This window comes from Rhineura floridana, chromosome 7 (assembly GCF_030035675.1).
Source record: "Rhineura floridana isolate rRhiFlo1 chromosome 7, rRhiFlo1.hap2, whole genome shotgun sequence".
Lineage (NCBI taxonomy): Eukaryota > Metazoa > Chordata > Lepidosauria > Squamata > Rhineuridae > Rhineura > Rhineura floridana.
The window spans coordinates 28,449,203-28,466,495 of record NC_084486.1 but is presented as its reverse complement, the minus strand read 5'-3'; the positions used below and the strand labels follow the sequence as shown (position 1 = coordinate 28,466,495).

The 17,293-nt window shown below is 41.5% G+C and overlaps 1 protein-coding gene across 14 annotated transcripts in view; it reads left to right on the top strand.

Moving 5' to 3' along the window:
• ANK3 (ankyrin 3) overlaps positions 1-17,293 on the top strand; it is a 591,855-nt gene that overhangs the window by 356,076 nt on the left and 218,486 nt on the right. For all 14 annotated transcript variants that reach the window (XM_061635097.1, XM_061635100.1, XM_061635096.1 and 11 more), the window contains 4 exons: positions 1,314-1,415; positions 3,167-3,265; positions 5,187-5,285; positions 10,656-10,754. In XM_061635097.1, coding sequence (XP_061491081.1) covers positions 1,314-1,415; positions 3,167-3,265; positions 5,187-5,285; positions 10,656-10,754 — 399 coding nt within the window. The remainder of the gene's footprint in view (positions 1-1,313; positions 1,416-3,166; positions 3,266-5,186; positions 5,286-10,655; positions 10,755-17,293) is intronic.

Here is a 17,293-nt window from a genome sequence, read left to right as displayed (position 1 = left end):
ATGGCAACAGTTTCTGGTTAAGAATGGCAGAGGAAACATACTGTTACGAAGTCCATGGGACAGGCAAAAGGTCTAAGGTGAGGGTAGCATTCTATGACGGGGAGGGGGACTACATCAAGTCAGACCTGGACAAGAACAAGTTGCATGGGCAAGTACAGGAAGTACAGGCAAGGAAATAGTCCAGCCAGTAGATAACTGGTGCTGGAAGATACAGTGGCAATTTTTGTCCCTTCCTCACATGTGATTTACCATTAGGATGTTAGTGAGGGCAATTTTTATGCTTTGATGACCATGTGCATCTCCCCCCCCCCCCAAATCCTGAGGGCAGGTGGAATTATATATGAACCGTCCTGGGTACTGTGGACAAATATTCAACATAGTGTTAAAGGAATTGTTCCATCAGTGCAAGGATTTCTCCCCTCTCCTCCCCCCATTCACCCCCTAAATCTGTTCTGAGAGCTCCCCTGACCGTCCAGAGCAGATTTGAGGATGACGCAGGGAGTGGGAGACACCCCATTGTGCTAATATTAACTACCACAAAAAGTTAGTTGAGTACCACCCTGTGTTCCCCATGCTGTGGAAAAGACATCAGTTAACCATTAAAGACCCTTGTCAGTAAATAAATGTTTTGATGGCAGCAGGGGCTCAGACCACAAATTGCTACATAATCCTGAAGCTATGTTTCAGTGATATGTAATGTATATATGAATGAATGAATGAATAAATAAAAATAGTGCCCCCCTCCTTGAACAACCTATAACAAAGGAAATTTTGCCTTTGCCTGGTGGTCAATCTCAAGGCAGAAGATTCATGGCCACAATCTGCCATGAATTTGTCATCCAAACTGAAATGAGCAAAAAGGAATTGTACAACAGTTTGAATTGATGTTTGAGGCTTCTATAAGATGAGCTTATATTGTCTGAATGACAGATATCATATGCAGTATAATCCTATGCATGCTTACTCAGAAGTAAGGCAGTCCTCTCATTTCAGTGGGACTCATTCCTTAGAACAGGGGGAGCCAATGTGGGATGTTCCAGACAATGTGGACAACAACTCCCATCTGCCCTGACCACTGAGCATGCTAGCTTGGGACAGATGGGAGTTGCAGTCCCAAACACGTGGAGGGCAAAATGTATTATTGATTTGCAAAATGTGAATCATGTTTGTGCAGAATCTAGATTATTTTGGCTCAGTGTGTCAACTTTCCCAATTATAAAATGTAAAGAGCAATTGCTATGTTGGCCTAATTCAGATTGTGCCTTTGGTGCAGATTTTTAAATGCTTTATTCCTCTCTTTTTTTCTTTTGCAGTCTGACACCAATGCAAGTTACCTACGAGCTGCCCGGGCAGGCAACTTAGAAAAGGCTCTTGACTACTTAAAAAGTGGAGTGGACATCAACATTTGCAATCAGGTTGTAGAACTATTTTATTAACAAGTGTTATGTTTTTAATTCGTACTTGCTTATATTTGTGTCCACTTTATGACAGTACCAAATGATAGCTGAAGCCTAGGCAATGGGAATTGTGTGGATTATGATACTACAGTATTAATCATTATTATCATGATATGCACTTCAAATTCTGTAACCACTGTGCAGAGGATAAATGGCTCACAACCTAATAGAACAGAAGGGATGGAGGAAGAAGGAAAACAAGCAAAGTCATATCCATCAAGAGCACAATCCTATGTATACATACTCAGAAGTCAGATTTATTCATTTCAGTGGGCCTTACTCCAAGATAAGCGTATATAGCATAAAGCTCTAATTCTATGCACACTTAACTGGGAGTAAGTCCCAGTTAACTCATTTGGATTTACGTCTAGAGTATTCTTTTATTTATTTATTTATGTATTGCATTTACATACCGCCTCATAGCCGAAGCTCTCTGGGCGGTTTACAACAATTAAAAACATTAAAAACAAGTATACAAATTTAAACCATAACAAATTAAAACCCATAAAAACTGATAGGCAAGTTAAAAACGCATGCCATTCAAATGCTGTTAAAAAATGTCTGGGAGAAGAGGAAAGTCTTGGCCTGGCACCGAAAAGATAACAGTGTTGGTGTCAGGCACAGGGATATCATTCCATAATTTGGGGGCCACCACTGAGAAGACATGTATAGGATCACATAATGAACTTTATACAGTCAAGAAGCCTCAAACGCCTGTTTGCTCATGCCTGTGTCTTGGTTGCTGATATATGCTAAAATCACAATTCAGCCATAAGTTATCTGCAGAGAAGAATTTCTCTTTAGATTGTGTCCTGGAGTTCTACTCAATATTTTATTTGTATTTACTAAAGTATTTATAAGCTGCACTTTTCATAGAAGTACATCAAGGCAGCTTACAATGTACAAAGACACAATAAAATTTAAAAGCTGGCTTGTTTGCAGTTTATCCCTGTATGCCTGTTTTTGTGGTATTGTGTGGGAAATAAATCTCTCTGTTGTGATCTAAGGTTAATATTTTGTAAGTTGAAAGACTGAATACTATATGCAAGGTATAGCATGTGTCTGAAGTGCCACATTATGGACTTCAAGGGAAATGGCAGTATTAAAATGATAATTACCATCACCCTTTGAAAGTATATAGTGCCAGACTCCAATGCAAGTGACTTGCATATTCCACATATTGATTACTTGCTCACAGATGAATCCCCTGGTCACATATATGTGAAAGAAATGTGCATTGTGAGAGAATATGCCACGTGTATATCATTCTAAACCATGAAGGCTACAATCCTTGGGAGTAACACCTTTGAAATAAATAGTTTATAAATAAATAACTTCTGCGCCTTTGCATTAAGTTCTCATATCAAGATGAAAAAGTCCCATTGAACTCAGTGGAACTTGCTTAATACTGCATCATCAATGGACATCATACTGTACAAATAATAGATAATAGTAATTGTATTGTTCAGAGGACATTGTGCTTCTTATGCTGGATTTGTAGTATGTTATACTGCCAAGGTTGCTTACCATTCTGAAATGTGTATCGTTTCATAGAAGCAATTAATTAGATAGTAAGCTTGAGAAGGGCTCTCTTTTTCTTTTTGCAAGCTCTCATCATGTCGGAATGTGACCTTTAGGCCTCTTGACATTTTGCTTGTTGTTCTGGGCACCCTGCATCAACCTTTCCCATTCCTTTTTGTTTTTATCAGAATGGGTTGAACGCTCTCCATCTTGCCTCCAAAGAAGGCCACGTAGAAGTTGTTTCAGAACTGATACGCAGAGGTGCCAATGTGGATGCAGCAACAAAGGTCTGTGGCTGATATCTCAATGTTCTGCTGTTTTCCTACACAGATTCCACACTCGCAAAGTGTTGGTCAATTGAATGCAGACAGTAAGGCTTTAATCCAAGATCTTGAGAGACAGTGGGCCTTAAAAGTCAGGAACTGTAAGGAAAGGCGAGAAATATTTTTTGTGTGTGAAAGCTGGTGTCATAGAGACCAGAAATATACAGGAAAATTCATGCCAGGAGATGAGCTATCCAGTTCAGGCCCAGTTTCCATATAGTCACTGAACAGGGATGGGGCCATATATCACTGGTAGAGAAAATGCTTAGCATGCCAAAGGCATTGCGCCCTCTAGCTGCAAATTCAGGTGGTGAGTGCTGACTTGGGCCGCTGAGAAATATGAAGACGGTACCGCCATGTTAGCTGATCCCCAAAGTTTGCCATTAAAAACAACAACGCCAACTAAGGGGGCTGCTCCCATCCAAAAACAGCCCAATGAGGAGTGAACGTGCTCAGTAACCACAAAATGTTTTTTGACCCTTTTTATTTAAGATGTTTTTAAAGCTTTTTTAAAGAATGTTTTTAAAGTTGTTTTGTTTTAATGTATGCTAAGGTCTGTTTTTATGATGTTTTAAAGTTTTTTTACTGCTTTTGTTTGCCGCCCTGGGGTCCTGCTGGGAGGAAGGGCGGGATATAAATTAAATAATAAATAAATAAATAAAACGTGTCAGCTGAAAAAGAAAAAACATAGGGGATGGATGGGATGCCTTGTCTGAGATCCTTGCACCTTATAGTATCATGGAAGGAGGGCATGGCTGGTGGGCAGAAGCACTCCTGTTAGGGGTTGGAGATAGATGACAACAGACATGGGGAACCTCAGTCCCAGAGGCTAAATGGATGCCATACAGAGTAGACAATGTCATGATTTGGGGCCCATTGAAAAGGAGAGTGAGGACTGGTATAAAAAGAATAACCTGCGGAGTCAGTCAACAGCATGTACAGCAGTCTCAGGCCATCCTCTACTCCAGCAGCCCTCATTTGTCCAGTTCTGTGTGAGCTGATGGCTCACAAGGGAAGCGAGTAGTGCCCAGTTCAAGCCACGCCCAGGCCGAGAACAGACAAGAACAGGACCTGGAGCAGTCCCAAGGGGCTCTGCTAGCTGTTCCCCTGAGGTGGCTACAGAATATGTTTTTTTCTTCAGTGAGCTAGAGCCGGCTGAACCCTTCTGTAGTCTGACAAGAGCTGGAGCATGCTATTATTATTAATTTGATTTATAACCTGCCCTTTCTCCCAAAAGAGCCTAGGGCAGCATACATATCGATAATAAAACAATTTTTAAAAATTCTAAACACAGTGATTTTAGGGTTGCCAGGAAGAGTTTCTGTCGGCCATCAAACGTGTATGAAAGCAGAAATCTTTATAAATTTCTCCTGTAAGTCGATAGTGAGGGAGATAGATAGACTGCGCCTTTCCACCCCAATGTTCTTATGGTGGTGCTCCAGCCCTCGAACTAGCTGAATGCAAGACTGTGGTTACCCTCTGAAGTCACATTCCATAAGACTTGAGAGACTGATACCAGAAACATAAACCTGGCCATTCCCCACCCCGTTTAGTGTGCATGCATGCAGATGACTGATAATTTGCAGGATGTCAAGTGCACAGCAAAGTTGCTACAAAACATCTGATTAATTCTGTCTAATGGTAGAGCTGACCCTGCCCCTAGATTTTGTGTGTGTGTGTGTTTGTGTTGACATGAATGCTTGTACTAGTCTAAGTCTCTAATGGGGAACTTGCCAAAATAGTTTGCAAGACACCCGGCATTATCCCTGAATACAGAATTCAGAGCCTGCTATTCTGCCAACATATTCAACTGTGTCTTCCTGCTGCACAGGCTATTGGAGCGCATGGAGCCTTTTTCACATTCCGTCCCCTTCTCTCATTTCAGAAAGGAAACACAGCTTTGCACATAGCTTCTCTGGCTGGGCAAACTGAAGTGGTAAAAGTGCTGGTTACGAATGGGGCCAACGTCAATGCACAGTCACAGGTAAAATAGCTTTGCTTCACATGTCTTTGGACTACAAGGTATGAGTTGGTGTGTGTCTATAACATTTGTTCATGTCTGATAGCTTTTCAGAATTAATGTTTGGAATACATTGTTGGGCAGAGTGATTTGCATAAAAACATTCCTTTCAATCATACGCACTTTTCAGACGTTGCCTCTGCCCATATTGTACCCAAGGAGAATTTTGGAGTGGGTCTTACCCTTGTGCAGTATCCTCCTAGATTTTTTCAGCCCAGGGAGAAATTAACATATCTCCTGAACTTGCAAGATTAAACCCTTACGTCTCTTTATGGCAAAAGGAATAGGAGAGGGTACACATATGGTGGATTGAGCCCACAACCATGATGCTCACTCACAGTCTCTCACAAGGCACAATCCAGGGTGAGGGATGGGGTCATCTGAACAAGTCTCATGTTGACTTACAGCACAGTAAAACAAGCTATATGACAGCCAAGATCAAAATGTTCCAAACAGTATAGGGAAACCACAGGGTCTGTTTTTTGTAATTGTACACAGCTATGTACATGGGAGATCTTTGAATTAGTTATATGAGTCAAGGGAAATATCACAATGCTATGGCAGACATAATTATATTGCTGGACATCTGTAAGAGCACAAGCAGTCAGATTTGACCTCATCACTGAGGTCAAATGAGAGTGGAGGGGGTAATTTTATTTATTTACTACATTTATAACCCTCGTTCCTCCAAGGAGCTCAAAGTGACATAATGGTCCTCTCCCACACACACACCATTTATTCTCACAACAGCCTTGTGAGGTAGATTGAGCTGACATACAGTTACTGACCCAAGATCACTTCATGGCTTAGTGAGGATTTGAACCCAGGTCTCCCCAGTCCTAGGCTGACACTCTAATCATTAAGGCACACTAGTTTTCTAACATAATGGTGTAAACACTTTTCTAAAATGTGATTTAAAAAATCACGAGAAAGGGAAGTTCCTTCCACCTTTTCTTGTGCCGCTGAAAATCTTGATGGAATATGAGTATACTTTGGGCTCAGGCTTGCTTCAGGCTCTTAATAAAGAAGTCCTAAGTTAAAGCTCTCTTTCTCCTCAAAAATTCAATATCCACTGTTTATGAGGAATGACCTTCCTGAAATCACATTTTTTCAACAACTTCCTCTGCCGGAATGCTGGCCACTGTGTGCGATCCAGAATGGTCCCTTCAAGTGTTTAAAGTGTCAGGTAACAGAGCACAGCAAAGCATTTTACCCTCTTGCTTAAGATTTCCCTCCAGCATCATCCCAATTGCATTGTTACACGGCTGGAGTGGGCAATAATAAAAGCAGAATGTGAGAGTATCCCTGGCCCTATTTTGAAGAATTGCATCCTGAAAGGGGTTGTGGTTCACAATCCCTTTGCAATTTTAATGAAAATGCCAAACTGAAATCCTCTTGAAGTAAAGTATGTCATAGTAAATGTCCTTATCCTACATTTATGAGTTAAGAATCTTGTTTCCAGTCAAAGTCTTGCTGATGGCAGGTTTGTGAAAAGGAAAGTTTAAAAATGCATTTTGAAATAATGTTTCACACTAGTTTAATACTCTTTAACTTGGCTGCATATAAACATCCTTATTATTTTACATTCCATATATGAGTAGGATGAAATGATTTTGAGTTGCTCAAGGTCAATTTGGCATGATATTTTGTACTTGCAGAATTGGATCATGGGGCAATTCTTGTGGGTAAATGTATGTTAAAATGTTCCATCAGAAAGGATTACTCATGTTGATCACCTTGGCCATGATGAGTAGGTCATGAAGAGGCTCCAACAGAATGCTGACCTCCCACTCCATACTGGCCTTCACTGTGTGGACTTTGGCTGTCATTAGGTGCTCCATGAGTCAAAAGACCTTCTACACTTCACCTTAGAGTATCCAGAATCTTGTTCTTGCACTTACAGAATGGTCTAGAGAGCAAGGTCAGTCACAGTCTGAGGTCATGTTTGTGGAGGCCAATGACAGTGACAAAGTCTAGTCACAAGCCAGGATGATACACACAGGAAAGACAGTACAGTAGACCAAGAAGCTGGAGTTCAGAAGTTATCCCAGCAATTTCCCCATGGGTTTGAAGGCATCCAGAAGCTGTTATGCCTGAGTCTAGGTACAACTCATAGTCATCAGAGCTACCTGAGGAGTTGAGTGTACTCGTGAGGAAGCAGCTCCTCATGAATAGCCTATTACTCTTGAGGAATTGTGGCCTTCCAGATGGGCAAACTGCTGCTTGGCCACTGCCTGGTCCTGCACTTTCATGTGCTGGTGCTCTTTTGGGCTTGGAGGTGGCTCAGCTTTTGCCTCTGAGCCTGGGCTATCTATCAGAGATGGCAGCAGCTAGGATACTGTAAGGCCTGATGGTCCTGGTTTGGTCTTGCTGCTGCCTGACCCCACCTGTCCCATTGTATTGTTGTTGTTGTTGTTGTTGTTATAATATCCCACCATTCCTTCCAGAAGGAGCTCAGGGTGGCAGAAAAACCACTAAAAACACTCTAAAACATCTCAAAAACAGACTTTACAATGTATTAAAACAAAACATCGTTAAAAAAAACTTCAAAAACATTTAAAAAAGCAATTCCAGCACAGACGCAGACTGGGATAAGGTCTCTCCTTAAAGGCTTGTTGAAAGAGGAAGATGTTTTTGAAGATTTTTGAATGTTTTTGAAGATTTTAAAAAAAATGTTTAGTAGGTGCCGAAAAGAGATAGTGCCTGTCTAATATTTAAGGGGAGGGAATTCCAAGGATAGGTGCCATAACACTAAAGGTCCTTTTCATATGTTGTGTGGAATGGATCACCTGATAAGATGGTATCTGCAGGAGGCTCTCACCTGCAGAACGTAGTGATTGACTGGATATATAAGGGGTAAGACGATCTTTCAGGTATCCTGGTCCCAAGCTGTATAGGGCTTTGTACACCAAAGCCAGAACCTTGAACTTGTATGGTTCCCTTCAGGAGTACCAAATTTTCCTCTGATGAGGACTCCTCTAGCGGGGGCATGACAGTTTCCGCGCACCATGCTACTCCCTGTGGTGGTATCAAGGCAGGACTTTTGGGCAGAAGGCTAGGGCCCCACTCAGCAGCATGATCAGGAGGGCTCCCAAATGCAGCAGGGCTGGCTTACCACATTTTGAAGTTACTGAATACACATTGCCATCTAAAGAGCACCCACCCCACAATTTAGTCCAAACTGAAGAGCCTTACATTTCTTAATATCACCACTGGGCACTCCTCATCATGCTATGAATAGCTTTAATGCCAGAGGCCTAGGTAGAAAAAGGCTGATGGATACATCATGGTGAGGAACAGGAGAGTGTTACTTAAATGTGAATGGTCTGGAGTATTTCAGCATGCCCAACATGGGACAATAATGGTAGGAGATGGCAGGGTTTGTAGTGTTTTAGGCTGCAATCCTATGCCCACTTGCCAGGGAGTAAGCCCTGTTGAACTGAATGGGATTTGTTTCTAAATAAATAAGCAGAGGATTGCACTATTAGTTAGCTAAGAATTTCTACTGTGCCTTTTGGCCTGAACTAGGCCCACAAGGTAGTTCATTAAACAACCATTAAAATGCTACAAAATTCCAAACTATATTAAAACTATTTATTTACTTCACAAGAGCCTAAACGTTATTATACAGTTAAGAAGACAGAATTAAAATCAGATCACTTACACAGAAATAAAACCTTCCAAAACCATAGGTCACTCAAACATCTTCCAACAGAAAAGTATTGATCAAACACCTGCTGATCCAGTATCTAACATTAAACTAACATTTTTTAAAATCTATGTTAATCTAACATTTTTTACAAGTTGGGGGGAAATCCTTGAATAACCCGCTTAACAAGCCGAGGTTAGTTTCATCGGTCATGGGAGGGTTTTTTTTTAAAATGACTGTAGCTACATTGGCAAAGAGCACAGTTCTGTCACATTTCTGTTAAAGATGTGCCTTTGGATTTGTCCAGGTTTTTTCCCAGTTGGACACCACATTTGGTTTCACCAGCTCCTCCTGCCCATCTCGTTAACTGGAAACCTATGCTGAGTCCTCAAAATTATCCTGGAGCATGTCAGCTGTTAATTGGGCAGGGGGTTGCCTTAGACAAAAAACAGGAGCCTGTGTCTAGGGAAGGACCAGTACTTCCTGCATAGAGGAGGAAATGCCCCTGGGGCTTCTTCTCTTTTAGATGCTGAGCCCCTATCACTCGCAGCACTCTTTCCCACAGGGCCAGTTGACACATTACACTTTTTAGATGTAGCATTCTACCTCAAAAATGCAATTTATGAGTGTGACAAAGAACTTTGGGGTATACTCTCAATGGCATTCTCACGTTTCTTTCTGTATAATATGTGAAACACCCCTCAGCCACTCCTGTAGCTGTGGCTAATCTACAGATCACAACAGCAATTGTGTGACATTCCTTTGGGAAGCATAGATTATAGATTGTTTACCGAAGCCAGCTGACGGGTGTGAGAACTATCATAGAGTTCTTTCCTGAAGCTGACCTTGCATTTCTAACACATAGGGTCTTTTTCCCTTTTCCCCAGAAGTCGCTAGCTGTGCTGTGATTGCTGAGTCAACATTGGCAACACAGAGGAATACATAGGAAGCCTTCACAAAACAAAATCATGTTTTTAAAGATAAATCTGGTTCTAATGTAACACAAAATAGGTGGACAGCTACGTGTTGGGGATGCTTAGCTGTGAATTTCCTGCATCGACCAGAGGCTTGGATGAGATGGTCTACAAGTCCCCTCCAACTTTGTGATTGTATGATAAACTGTGGTTTAGTGTTACATGCACAAGCCTCATGTTCATGCCCCTGCCCTTTTTTCCTCTTCTGCTCTGCTGTGGCCTCAAGAAGGAGATTGGAAGTTTTTACTTCTGTTTTTAATTAACCATGATTTATCACTATGTCCGAACCTAAAACTGTTTAATCTTAACTATGGTTTAGGGAAATAAGCCAATTTTGAAAACCAAGGTTTGAAGCTGACTCAGTATACCATACTTAAGATGTTGTTCAAACAACAACTGTGCTTCCCTTTTGACCTGTTATTTACAGTATGTGTATTTGTTATATTTGTAATCCCACCTTGCCATAGAAAACACTCCCTGGAAGTAAAAAATCAACACATCAGGAAGAAAGGAAGCTTTTCACAGGGTGATAATTCAAAAATCTGATCCATCACTTGGATCCAGAACTGATACAACCCTTTCTGCCAAATCAGGACTCTACCATCCCATTCTGCTGCATGTGTAGATTATCCTTAGAGGACCAAAACGGTTATCCGAGCAAAACTTTAGGTTTCCAAAGAAAAGTTATACTATTGTGTTTTTCTTTTTCAGAATGGCTTCACTCCATTATATATGGCAGCCCAAGAAAATCATCTGGAAGTGGTTAAGTTTCTTCTTGATAATGGGGCAAGTCAAAGCCTTGCCACAGAGGTGAATGTTCATTTTATATAGTGTTTGCCAAAACGTTAAATGTACTTCACTGCATAGTGAAATATGGAAGTATAACACTGCACAACTCCTTCTCACAAAGTTAAGAGATGTGCAAAATCAAAGGACAAATTTCACCTTGACAACTCTGTCTGGTGTAGCACCACAGACATTCACAGAAAACCCCTAGACAGTTGCATGGTTTGTCCACTTTGGTGTATTCAACGGGAATAGTGAAGCTTCTGGTAAGTTTTCAGTTCTAAGATCCCAATAAGTCAGTCTGCAATTCAAGAATCCATTTGCACATTAACCAACCAATTTTTCTAGATTTTCTCTTCCAGTTTTAAAAAATTCTCTATTTGCTTCAGTGTGTGCTTTTTTATTATTTCCAAAGCTTTCATTTTTCTGCAGTTAAAATAATTATATGAGCTCTGCATAAATATTTGTAGGTCACACATGCAGAATTATCACTTGATGACTGTTGTATATATGTAAAAGTGGTGTCTTTTGGGCGTGTGAGAGAGTGAGTATGAGAGAGTAATTACAGGTCAAATGTTACAGACAGAACTTTTTTATAACCTCACCTCAAGACATAACAGCCAGGATTCTAACTAGCCCTCTGTGAACAGAAGGGGTCCCTTCTCCTGTTTGTGGACGGAAAATGGAATCCAGCGTAGGCTCCTGCTGGAATACAGGGGTGGGTGGAGCCATTGTTCTCTGATATTCCCTTTCCCTTTCAGCCCTGCTGTGCTGCCTCTCATGCTGCTCCAGAGGGTCCCCTAAGAGGAGATCAGTGAAAAATGGCACTCCTTTTCTGCTGCTAGAAGCAGAAGTATATTATTATTATTATTATTATTATTAATAATAATAATAATAATTTAAAATATTTAAAATATTTCTATCCTGCCCTTCTACCCTATAATAGGGCACTCAGGGTGGCTTACAATAAAATCACACACATACATAATAAAATTATACACAATAAAAACACAAAACATTACAGTAAATTAAAATACATTAAGTACAATTAAGATAGACAGACATATATATCTATATGTATACATATATGGAGGAATGATAATAAAAGAACTAAAAAGATAAAACTTAAAAATAAAGAGCATAAAAACAGTGTCAGGCTCACCTGTCAGTCCCTCCCAAAGGCTCTCTGAAACAAGATAGTTTTCAAAAGTTTCCGGAAAACCATCAGGGAGGGAGCAGAGTGGGTTTCTTGAGGCAGGGAATTCCAAAGCCTGGGAGCCACAGGCAGCTCCACGTAGAGTGCGTTACAGTAGTCAAGCCTCGATGTCACCAATGCATGTGTCACTGTGGCCAAGTCAACTACCTCCAGGAACGGACACAGCTGGTATACCATTCTGAGTTGGCCAAAAGCACTCCTGGCTACCACAGCCACCTGATATTCAAGCAGCAGGGCAGGATCCAAGAGAACTCCCAAACTGCTGACCTGCTACTTCAAGGGGAGTGCATCCCATCCAGAATAGGTTGCAACCCTATCCCTGGCGCAGTTTTCCCCTTGACCAGCAACACTTCCATCTTGTCTGGATTAAGTTTCAGTTTGTTAGCCCACATCCAGCCCTTCACAGCCTCCAGGCACTGGTATAGGATGAGCACTCCCTCCCTGCAATCAGATGGTAGGGAGAGACAGAGATGTGTGTCATCAGCATATTGATGACATTGTATTCCAGATCTCCACATGACTTCTCCCAGCAGTTTCATATAGATGTTGGAGCGCATGGGAGGCAGAATGGAACCCTGTGGGACCCCGTAGGCCAACGGCCAGAGGGACGAGCAGTAGTCTCCCAGCACCACTTTCTGGCTCCTGTCTGTCAGGTAGGATTGGAGCCACCGTAAAACAGTGTCTCCCAAACCCATCCCAGCTAGATGGCCCAGAAGGATACCATGGTTGATGGTATCAAAGGCCGCCAAAAGGTCCAGCAGCACCAACAGGGATGCATTCCTCCTGTCTGATGCTCAGCGTAGGTCATCAAGCAGGATAACCAGGGCAGTCTCTGTCCCATGACCCGGCCTGAAGCCTGATTGAAAAGGGTCTAGATAGTCCGCTTCATCCAGAATAAGTTGGAGTTGAGCATCCACCACCTTCTCAATCACTTTGCCAAGAAAGGGGAGATTAGAGACTGGGCGGAAGTTGTTAAGATTCGCAGGATCTAACGAAGCCTTTTAAACAAAGGTCTTATCGCAGCCTCCTTCAAAAATGTTGGCATAGAACCTTCCCTTAGGGAGGTGTTTATCAAATGTGCCGACCAACTAGCCATTCCCACTCTGGCAGATTTAATTAGCCAGGATGGGCAAGGGTCAAGTGAGCAGGTAGTGGCCCTCATTTCGGTCCTGTCCACATCCTGAAGCTTTACAAGCTCAAAAGTATCCATAGAAAAATGACTAGAGAAAACCTCGGGGACATCTGGCACAACTGTAATTAAGGAGGAGTCCAAGTCAGTCTGAATGCGAGCAATTTTATCTGCGAAGTGCCTCGCAAACATGTCACAACAAGCAACTGAGGGCTCAGAGTCTAATGTGGGGTCACAGCCCAAAAGACTGCAGACTACCCGGAAAAGCATCGCCGGACGGCACTGAGCAGACGTAATGGTGGCAGAGAAGTGCCCTTTCTTCGCTGCCATCACTGCCACATGATAGGCTTGAAAATGAGCTCTAGCCTGTGTTTGGTTGAAAGCAGATTGAGTAGAACTCCACTCACAGGGCATTTCACCCAATGGAACTTTAGGATCTAATTTGATGCTTTTCAGTTGAATTGGTCACACATTCATCATTCATAGCTATTCATCAAGAGTAGATTAACTAATACTTGCATATGTCTGAATCAGCTTTTCAATAGTTTTTTAAAAATGGCTTCTAAGCAAGACTTATTTGCAAATAATATATTTAAACTTTTAAAAGGTAAATATAGAGGCCATCAGCCTCCTTTGTTGTGCAGTCTACTCAGTCTCTCCAGTCATGTCCTGGCTACAGGATTGAACAGTTGTGTTTTAACACATTTTTCAGTATATTTGTGTTATCTGTTTGTTGGTCCTCCTTGTAACCTTTGAAGTTGCTTTGATTGTGCACATTCTGTGATGAACTCTTGTCCCTCATCAGTTAGGAGATTTGTGACGTATCTGTATTTAACCAATTGGTGGAAGGGTTTACAGTTGGTTGGCAGCCTGTTTATATCCTATTACCAGAGATTAGATATGTTCCAGGCTAAAATATGTGTCACTCCAGTTTCTGAACAAAGAAAAGCTAAATTCATATGTATAAGTTATGAAAATTGAGTAAAATTTGCATAATGATCTTACTTCACATCATTATATTTTCTTACTAATTTCTCTTTTTTCACATAATTATATTTGTCTTACTAATTTCTCTTATTTCACATTATTTTACTGTATTTTAGGTAATTCTGGTTTTGTTAGGTATGGGGGGGAGCGAGCTACTCTAGACATGGAAGCCTTGCCTGCCACCACTGGCAGTCTTACACAGGCCCTTCTCCACATTCTGAGGTTTCACAAGCTATGGTTGACAGACATTTAAACATAACTTTGTATCCTTGAGGACTAGAAATTTGCTTTTTTTGAAAGCTGAGATTCTGAAGAAGCTAATTCCAGCATTCAGTGCCACTTGCTGCATTTTTTCTTTGCTCCTGTATTATCCACTGTTTTATTTATTTATGCAAAAATGCATACTCTATTTTTCCCTTTCAAAAATAACTTATTCATTCAAAGAGTCTTACAAAATATAAAATGAACAAAAAATAGCAATTATCCATCATTAAAAGAGTTACCAGAATAAATTCAGCATCAAGATAGGAGAGTACAAGGAGCCAGAGCTAACATATCAATAAACTAAATTAAACAACAACAGAACTAGAAGCTTGTTTACAGAGAAATGTTTTCACTGTCCAGCAGAATACAAATGGAGAGGAAGATAATTTCTTTGGGCAAAAAGTTCCACATGTGGGGCACAACCAAAGATACAGCCCTTTTGCACATTGTGCCAACACAGTGGTACATACAGAAGAGGTGTAACAGCTAATCTTGAAAGATGGGCACATTCAGATGGAAGAAGACTTCAGGTAGCTTGGTCGCTGCTTAAGACATAAGAACATAAGAAGAGCCTGCTGGATCAGGCCAGTGGCCCATCTAGTCCAGCATCCTGTTCTCACAGTGGCCAACCAGGTGCCTGGGGGAAGCCCGCAAGCAGGACCCGAGTGCAAGAACACTCTCCCCTCCTGAGGCTTCCGGCAACTGGTTTTCAGAAGCATGCTGCCTCTGACTAGGGTGGCAGAGCACAGCCATCACGGCTAGTAGCCATTGATAGCCCTGTCCTCCATGAATTTGTCTAATCTTCTTTTAAAGCCATCCAAGCTGGTGGCCGTTACTGCATCTTGTGGGAGCAAATTCCATAGTTTAACTATGCGCTGAGTAAAGAAGTACTTCCTTTTGTCTGTCCTGAATCTTCCAACATTCAGCTTCTTTGAATGTCCCTGAGTTCTTGTATTATGAGAGAGGGAGAAGAACTTTTCTCTATCCACTTTCTCAATGCCATGCATAATTTTATACACTTCTATCATGTCTCCTCTGACCCGCCTTTTCTCTAAACTAAAAAGCCCCAAATGCTGCAACCTTTCCTCGTAAGGGAATCGCTCCATCCCCTTGATCATTCTGGTTGCCCTCCTCTGAACCTTTTCCAACTCTATAATATCCTTTTTGAGATGAGGTGACCAGAACTGTACACAGTATTCCAAATGCGGCCGCACCATAGATTTATACAATGGCATTATGATATCGGCTGTTTTATTTTCAATACCTTTCCTTATTATCGCTAGCATGGAATTTGCCTTTTTCACAGCTGCCGCACACTGGGTCGACATTTTCATCGTGCTGTCCACTACAACCCCGAGGTCTCTCTCCTGGTCGGTCACCGCCAGTTCAGACCCCATGAGCGTATATGTGAAATGAAGATTTTTTGCTCCAATATGCATAATTTTACATTTGTTTATATTGAATTGCATTTGCCATTTTTCCGCCCATTCACTCAGTTTGGAGAGGTCTTTTTGAAGCTCTTCGCAATCCCTTTTTGTTTTAACAACCCTGAACAATTTAGTGTCGTCAGCAAACTTGGCCACTTCACTGCTCACTCCTAATTCTAGGTCATTAATGAACAAGTTGAAAAGTACAGGTCCCAGTACCGATCCTTGAGGGACTCCACTTTCTACAGCCCTCCATTGGGAGAACTGTCCATTTATTCCTACTCTCTGCTTTCTGCTTCTTAACCAATCCCTTATCCACAAGAGGACCTCTCCTCTTATTCCATGACTGCTAAGCTTCCTCAGAAGTCTTTGGTGAGGTACCTTGTCAAACGCTTTTTGAAAGTCTAAGTACACTATGTCCAGTGGATCCCCTGTATCTATATGCTTGTTGACACTCTCAAAGAATTCTAATAGGTTACTGAGACAGGACTTTCCCTTGCAGAAGCCATGCTGGCTCTGCTTCAGCAAGACTTGTTCTTCTATGTGCTTAGTTAATCTAGCTTTAATAATACTTTCTACCAGTTTCCCAGGGACAGAGGTTAAACTAACTGGCCTGTAATTTCCAGGATCCCCTCTGGATCCCTTTTTGAATATTGGCGTTACATTTGCCACTTTCCAGTCCTCAGGCACGGAGGAGGACCTGAGGGACAAGTTACATATTTTAGTTAGCAGATCAGCAATTTCACATTTGAGTTCTTTGAGAACTCTCGGGTTGATGCCATCCGGGCCCGGTGATTTGTCAGTTTTTATATTGTCCATTAAGCCTAGAGCTTCCTCTCTCGTTACCACTATTTGTCTCAGTTCCTCAGAATCCCTTCCTGCAAATGTTAGTTCAGGTTCAGGGATCTGCCCTATATCTTCCACTGTGAAGACAGATGCAAAGAATTCATTTAGCTTCTCTGCAATCTCCTTATCGTTCTTTAGTACACCTTTGACTCCCTTATCATCCAAGGGTCCAATCGCCTCCCTAGATGGTCTCCTGCTTTGAATGTATTTATAGAATTTTTTGTTGTTGGTTTTTATGTTCTTAGCAATGTGCTCCTCAAATTCTTTTTTAGCATCCCTTATTGTCTTCTTGCATTTCTTTTACCAGAGTTTGTGTTGTTTTTTATTTTCTTCATTTGGACAAGACTTCCATTTTCTGAAGGAAGACTTTTTGCCTCTAAGAGCTTCCTTGACTTTGCTCGTTAACCATGCTGGCATCTTCTTGGCCCTGGCGGTACCTTTTCTGATCTGCGGTATGCACTCCAGTTGAGCTTCTAATATAGTGTTTTTAAACAACTTCCAAGCATTTTCGAGTGATGTGACCCTCTGGACTTTGTTTTTCAGCTTTCTTTTTACCACTCCCCTGATTTTTGTGAAGTTTCCTCTTTTGAAGTCAAAAGTGACCGTGTTGGATTTTCTTGGCAATTGGCCATTTACATGTATGTTTAATTTAATAGCACTATGGTCACTGCTCCCAATCGGTTCAACAACACTT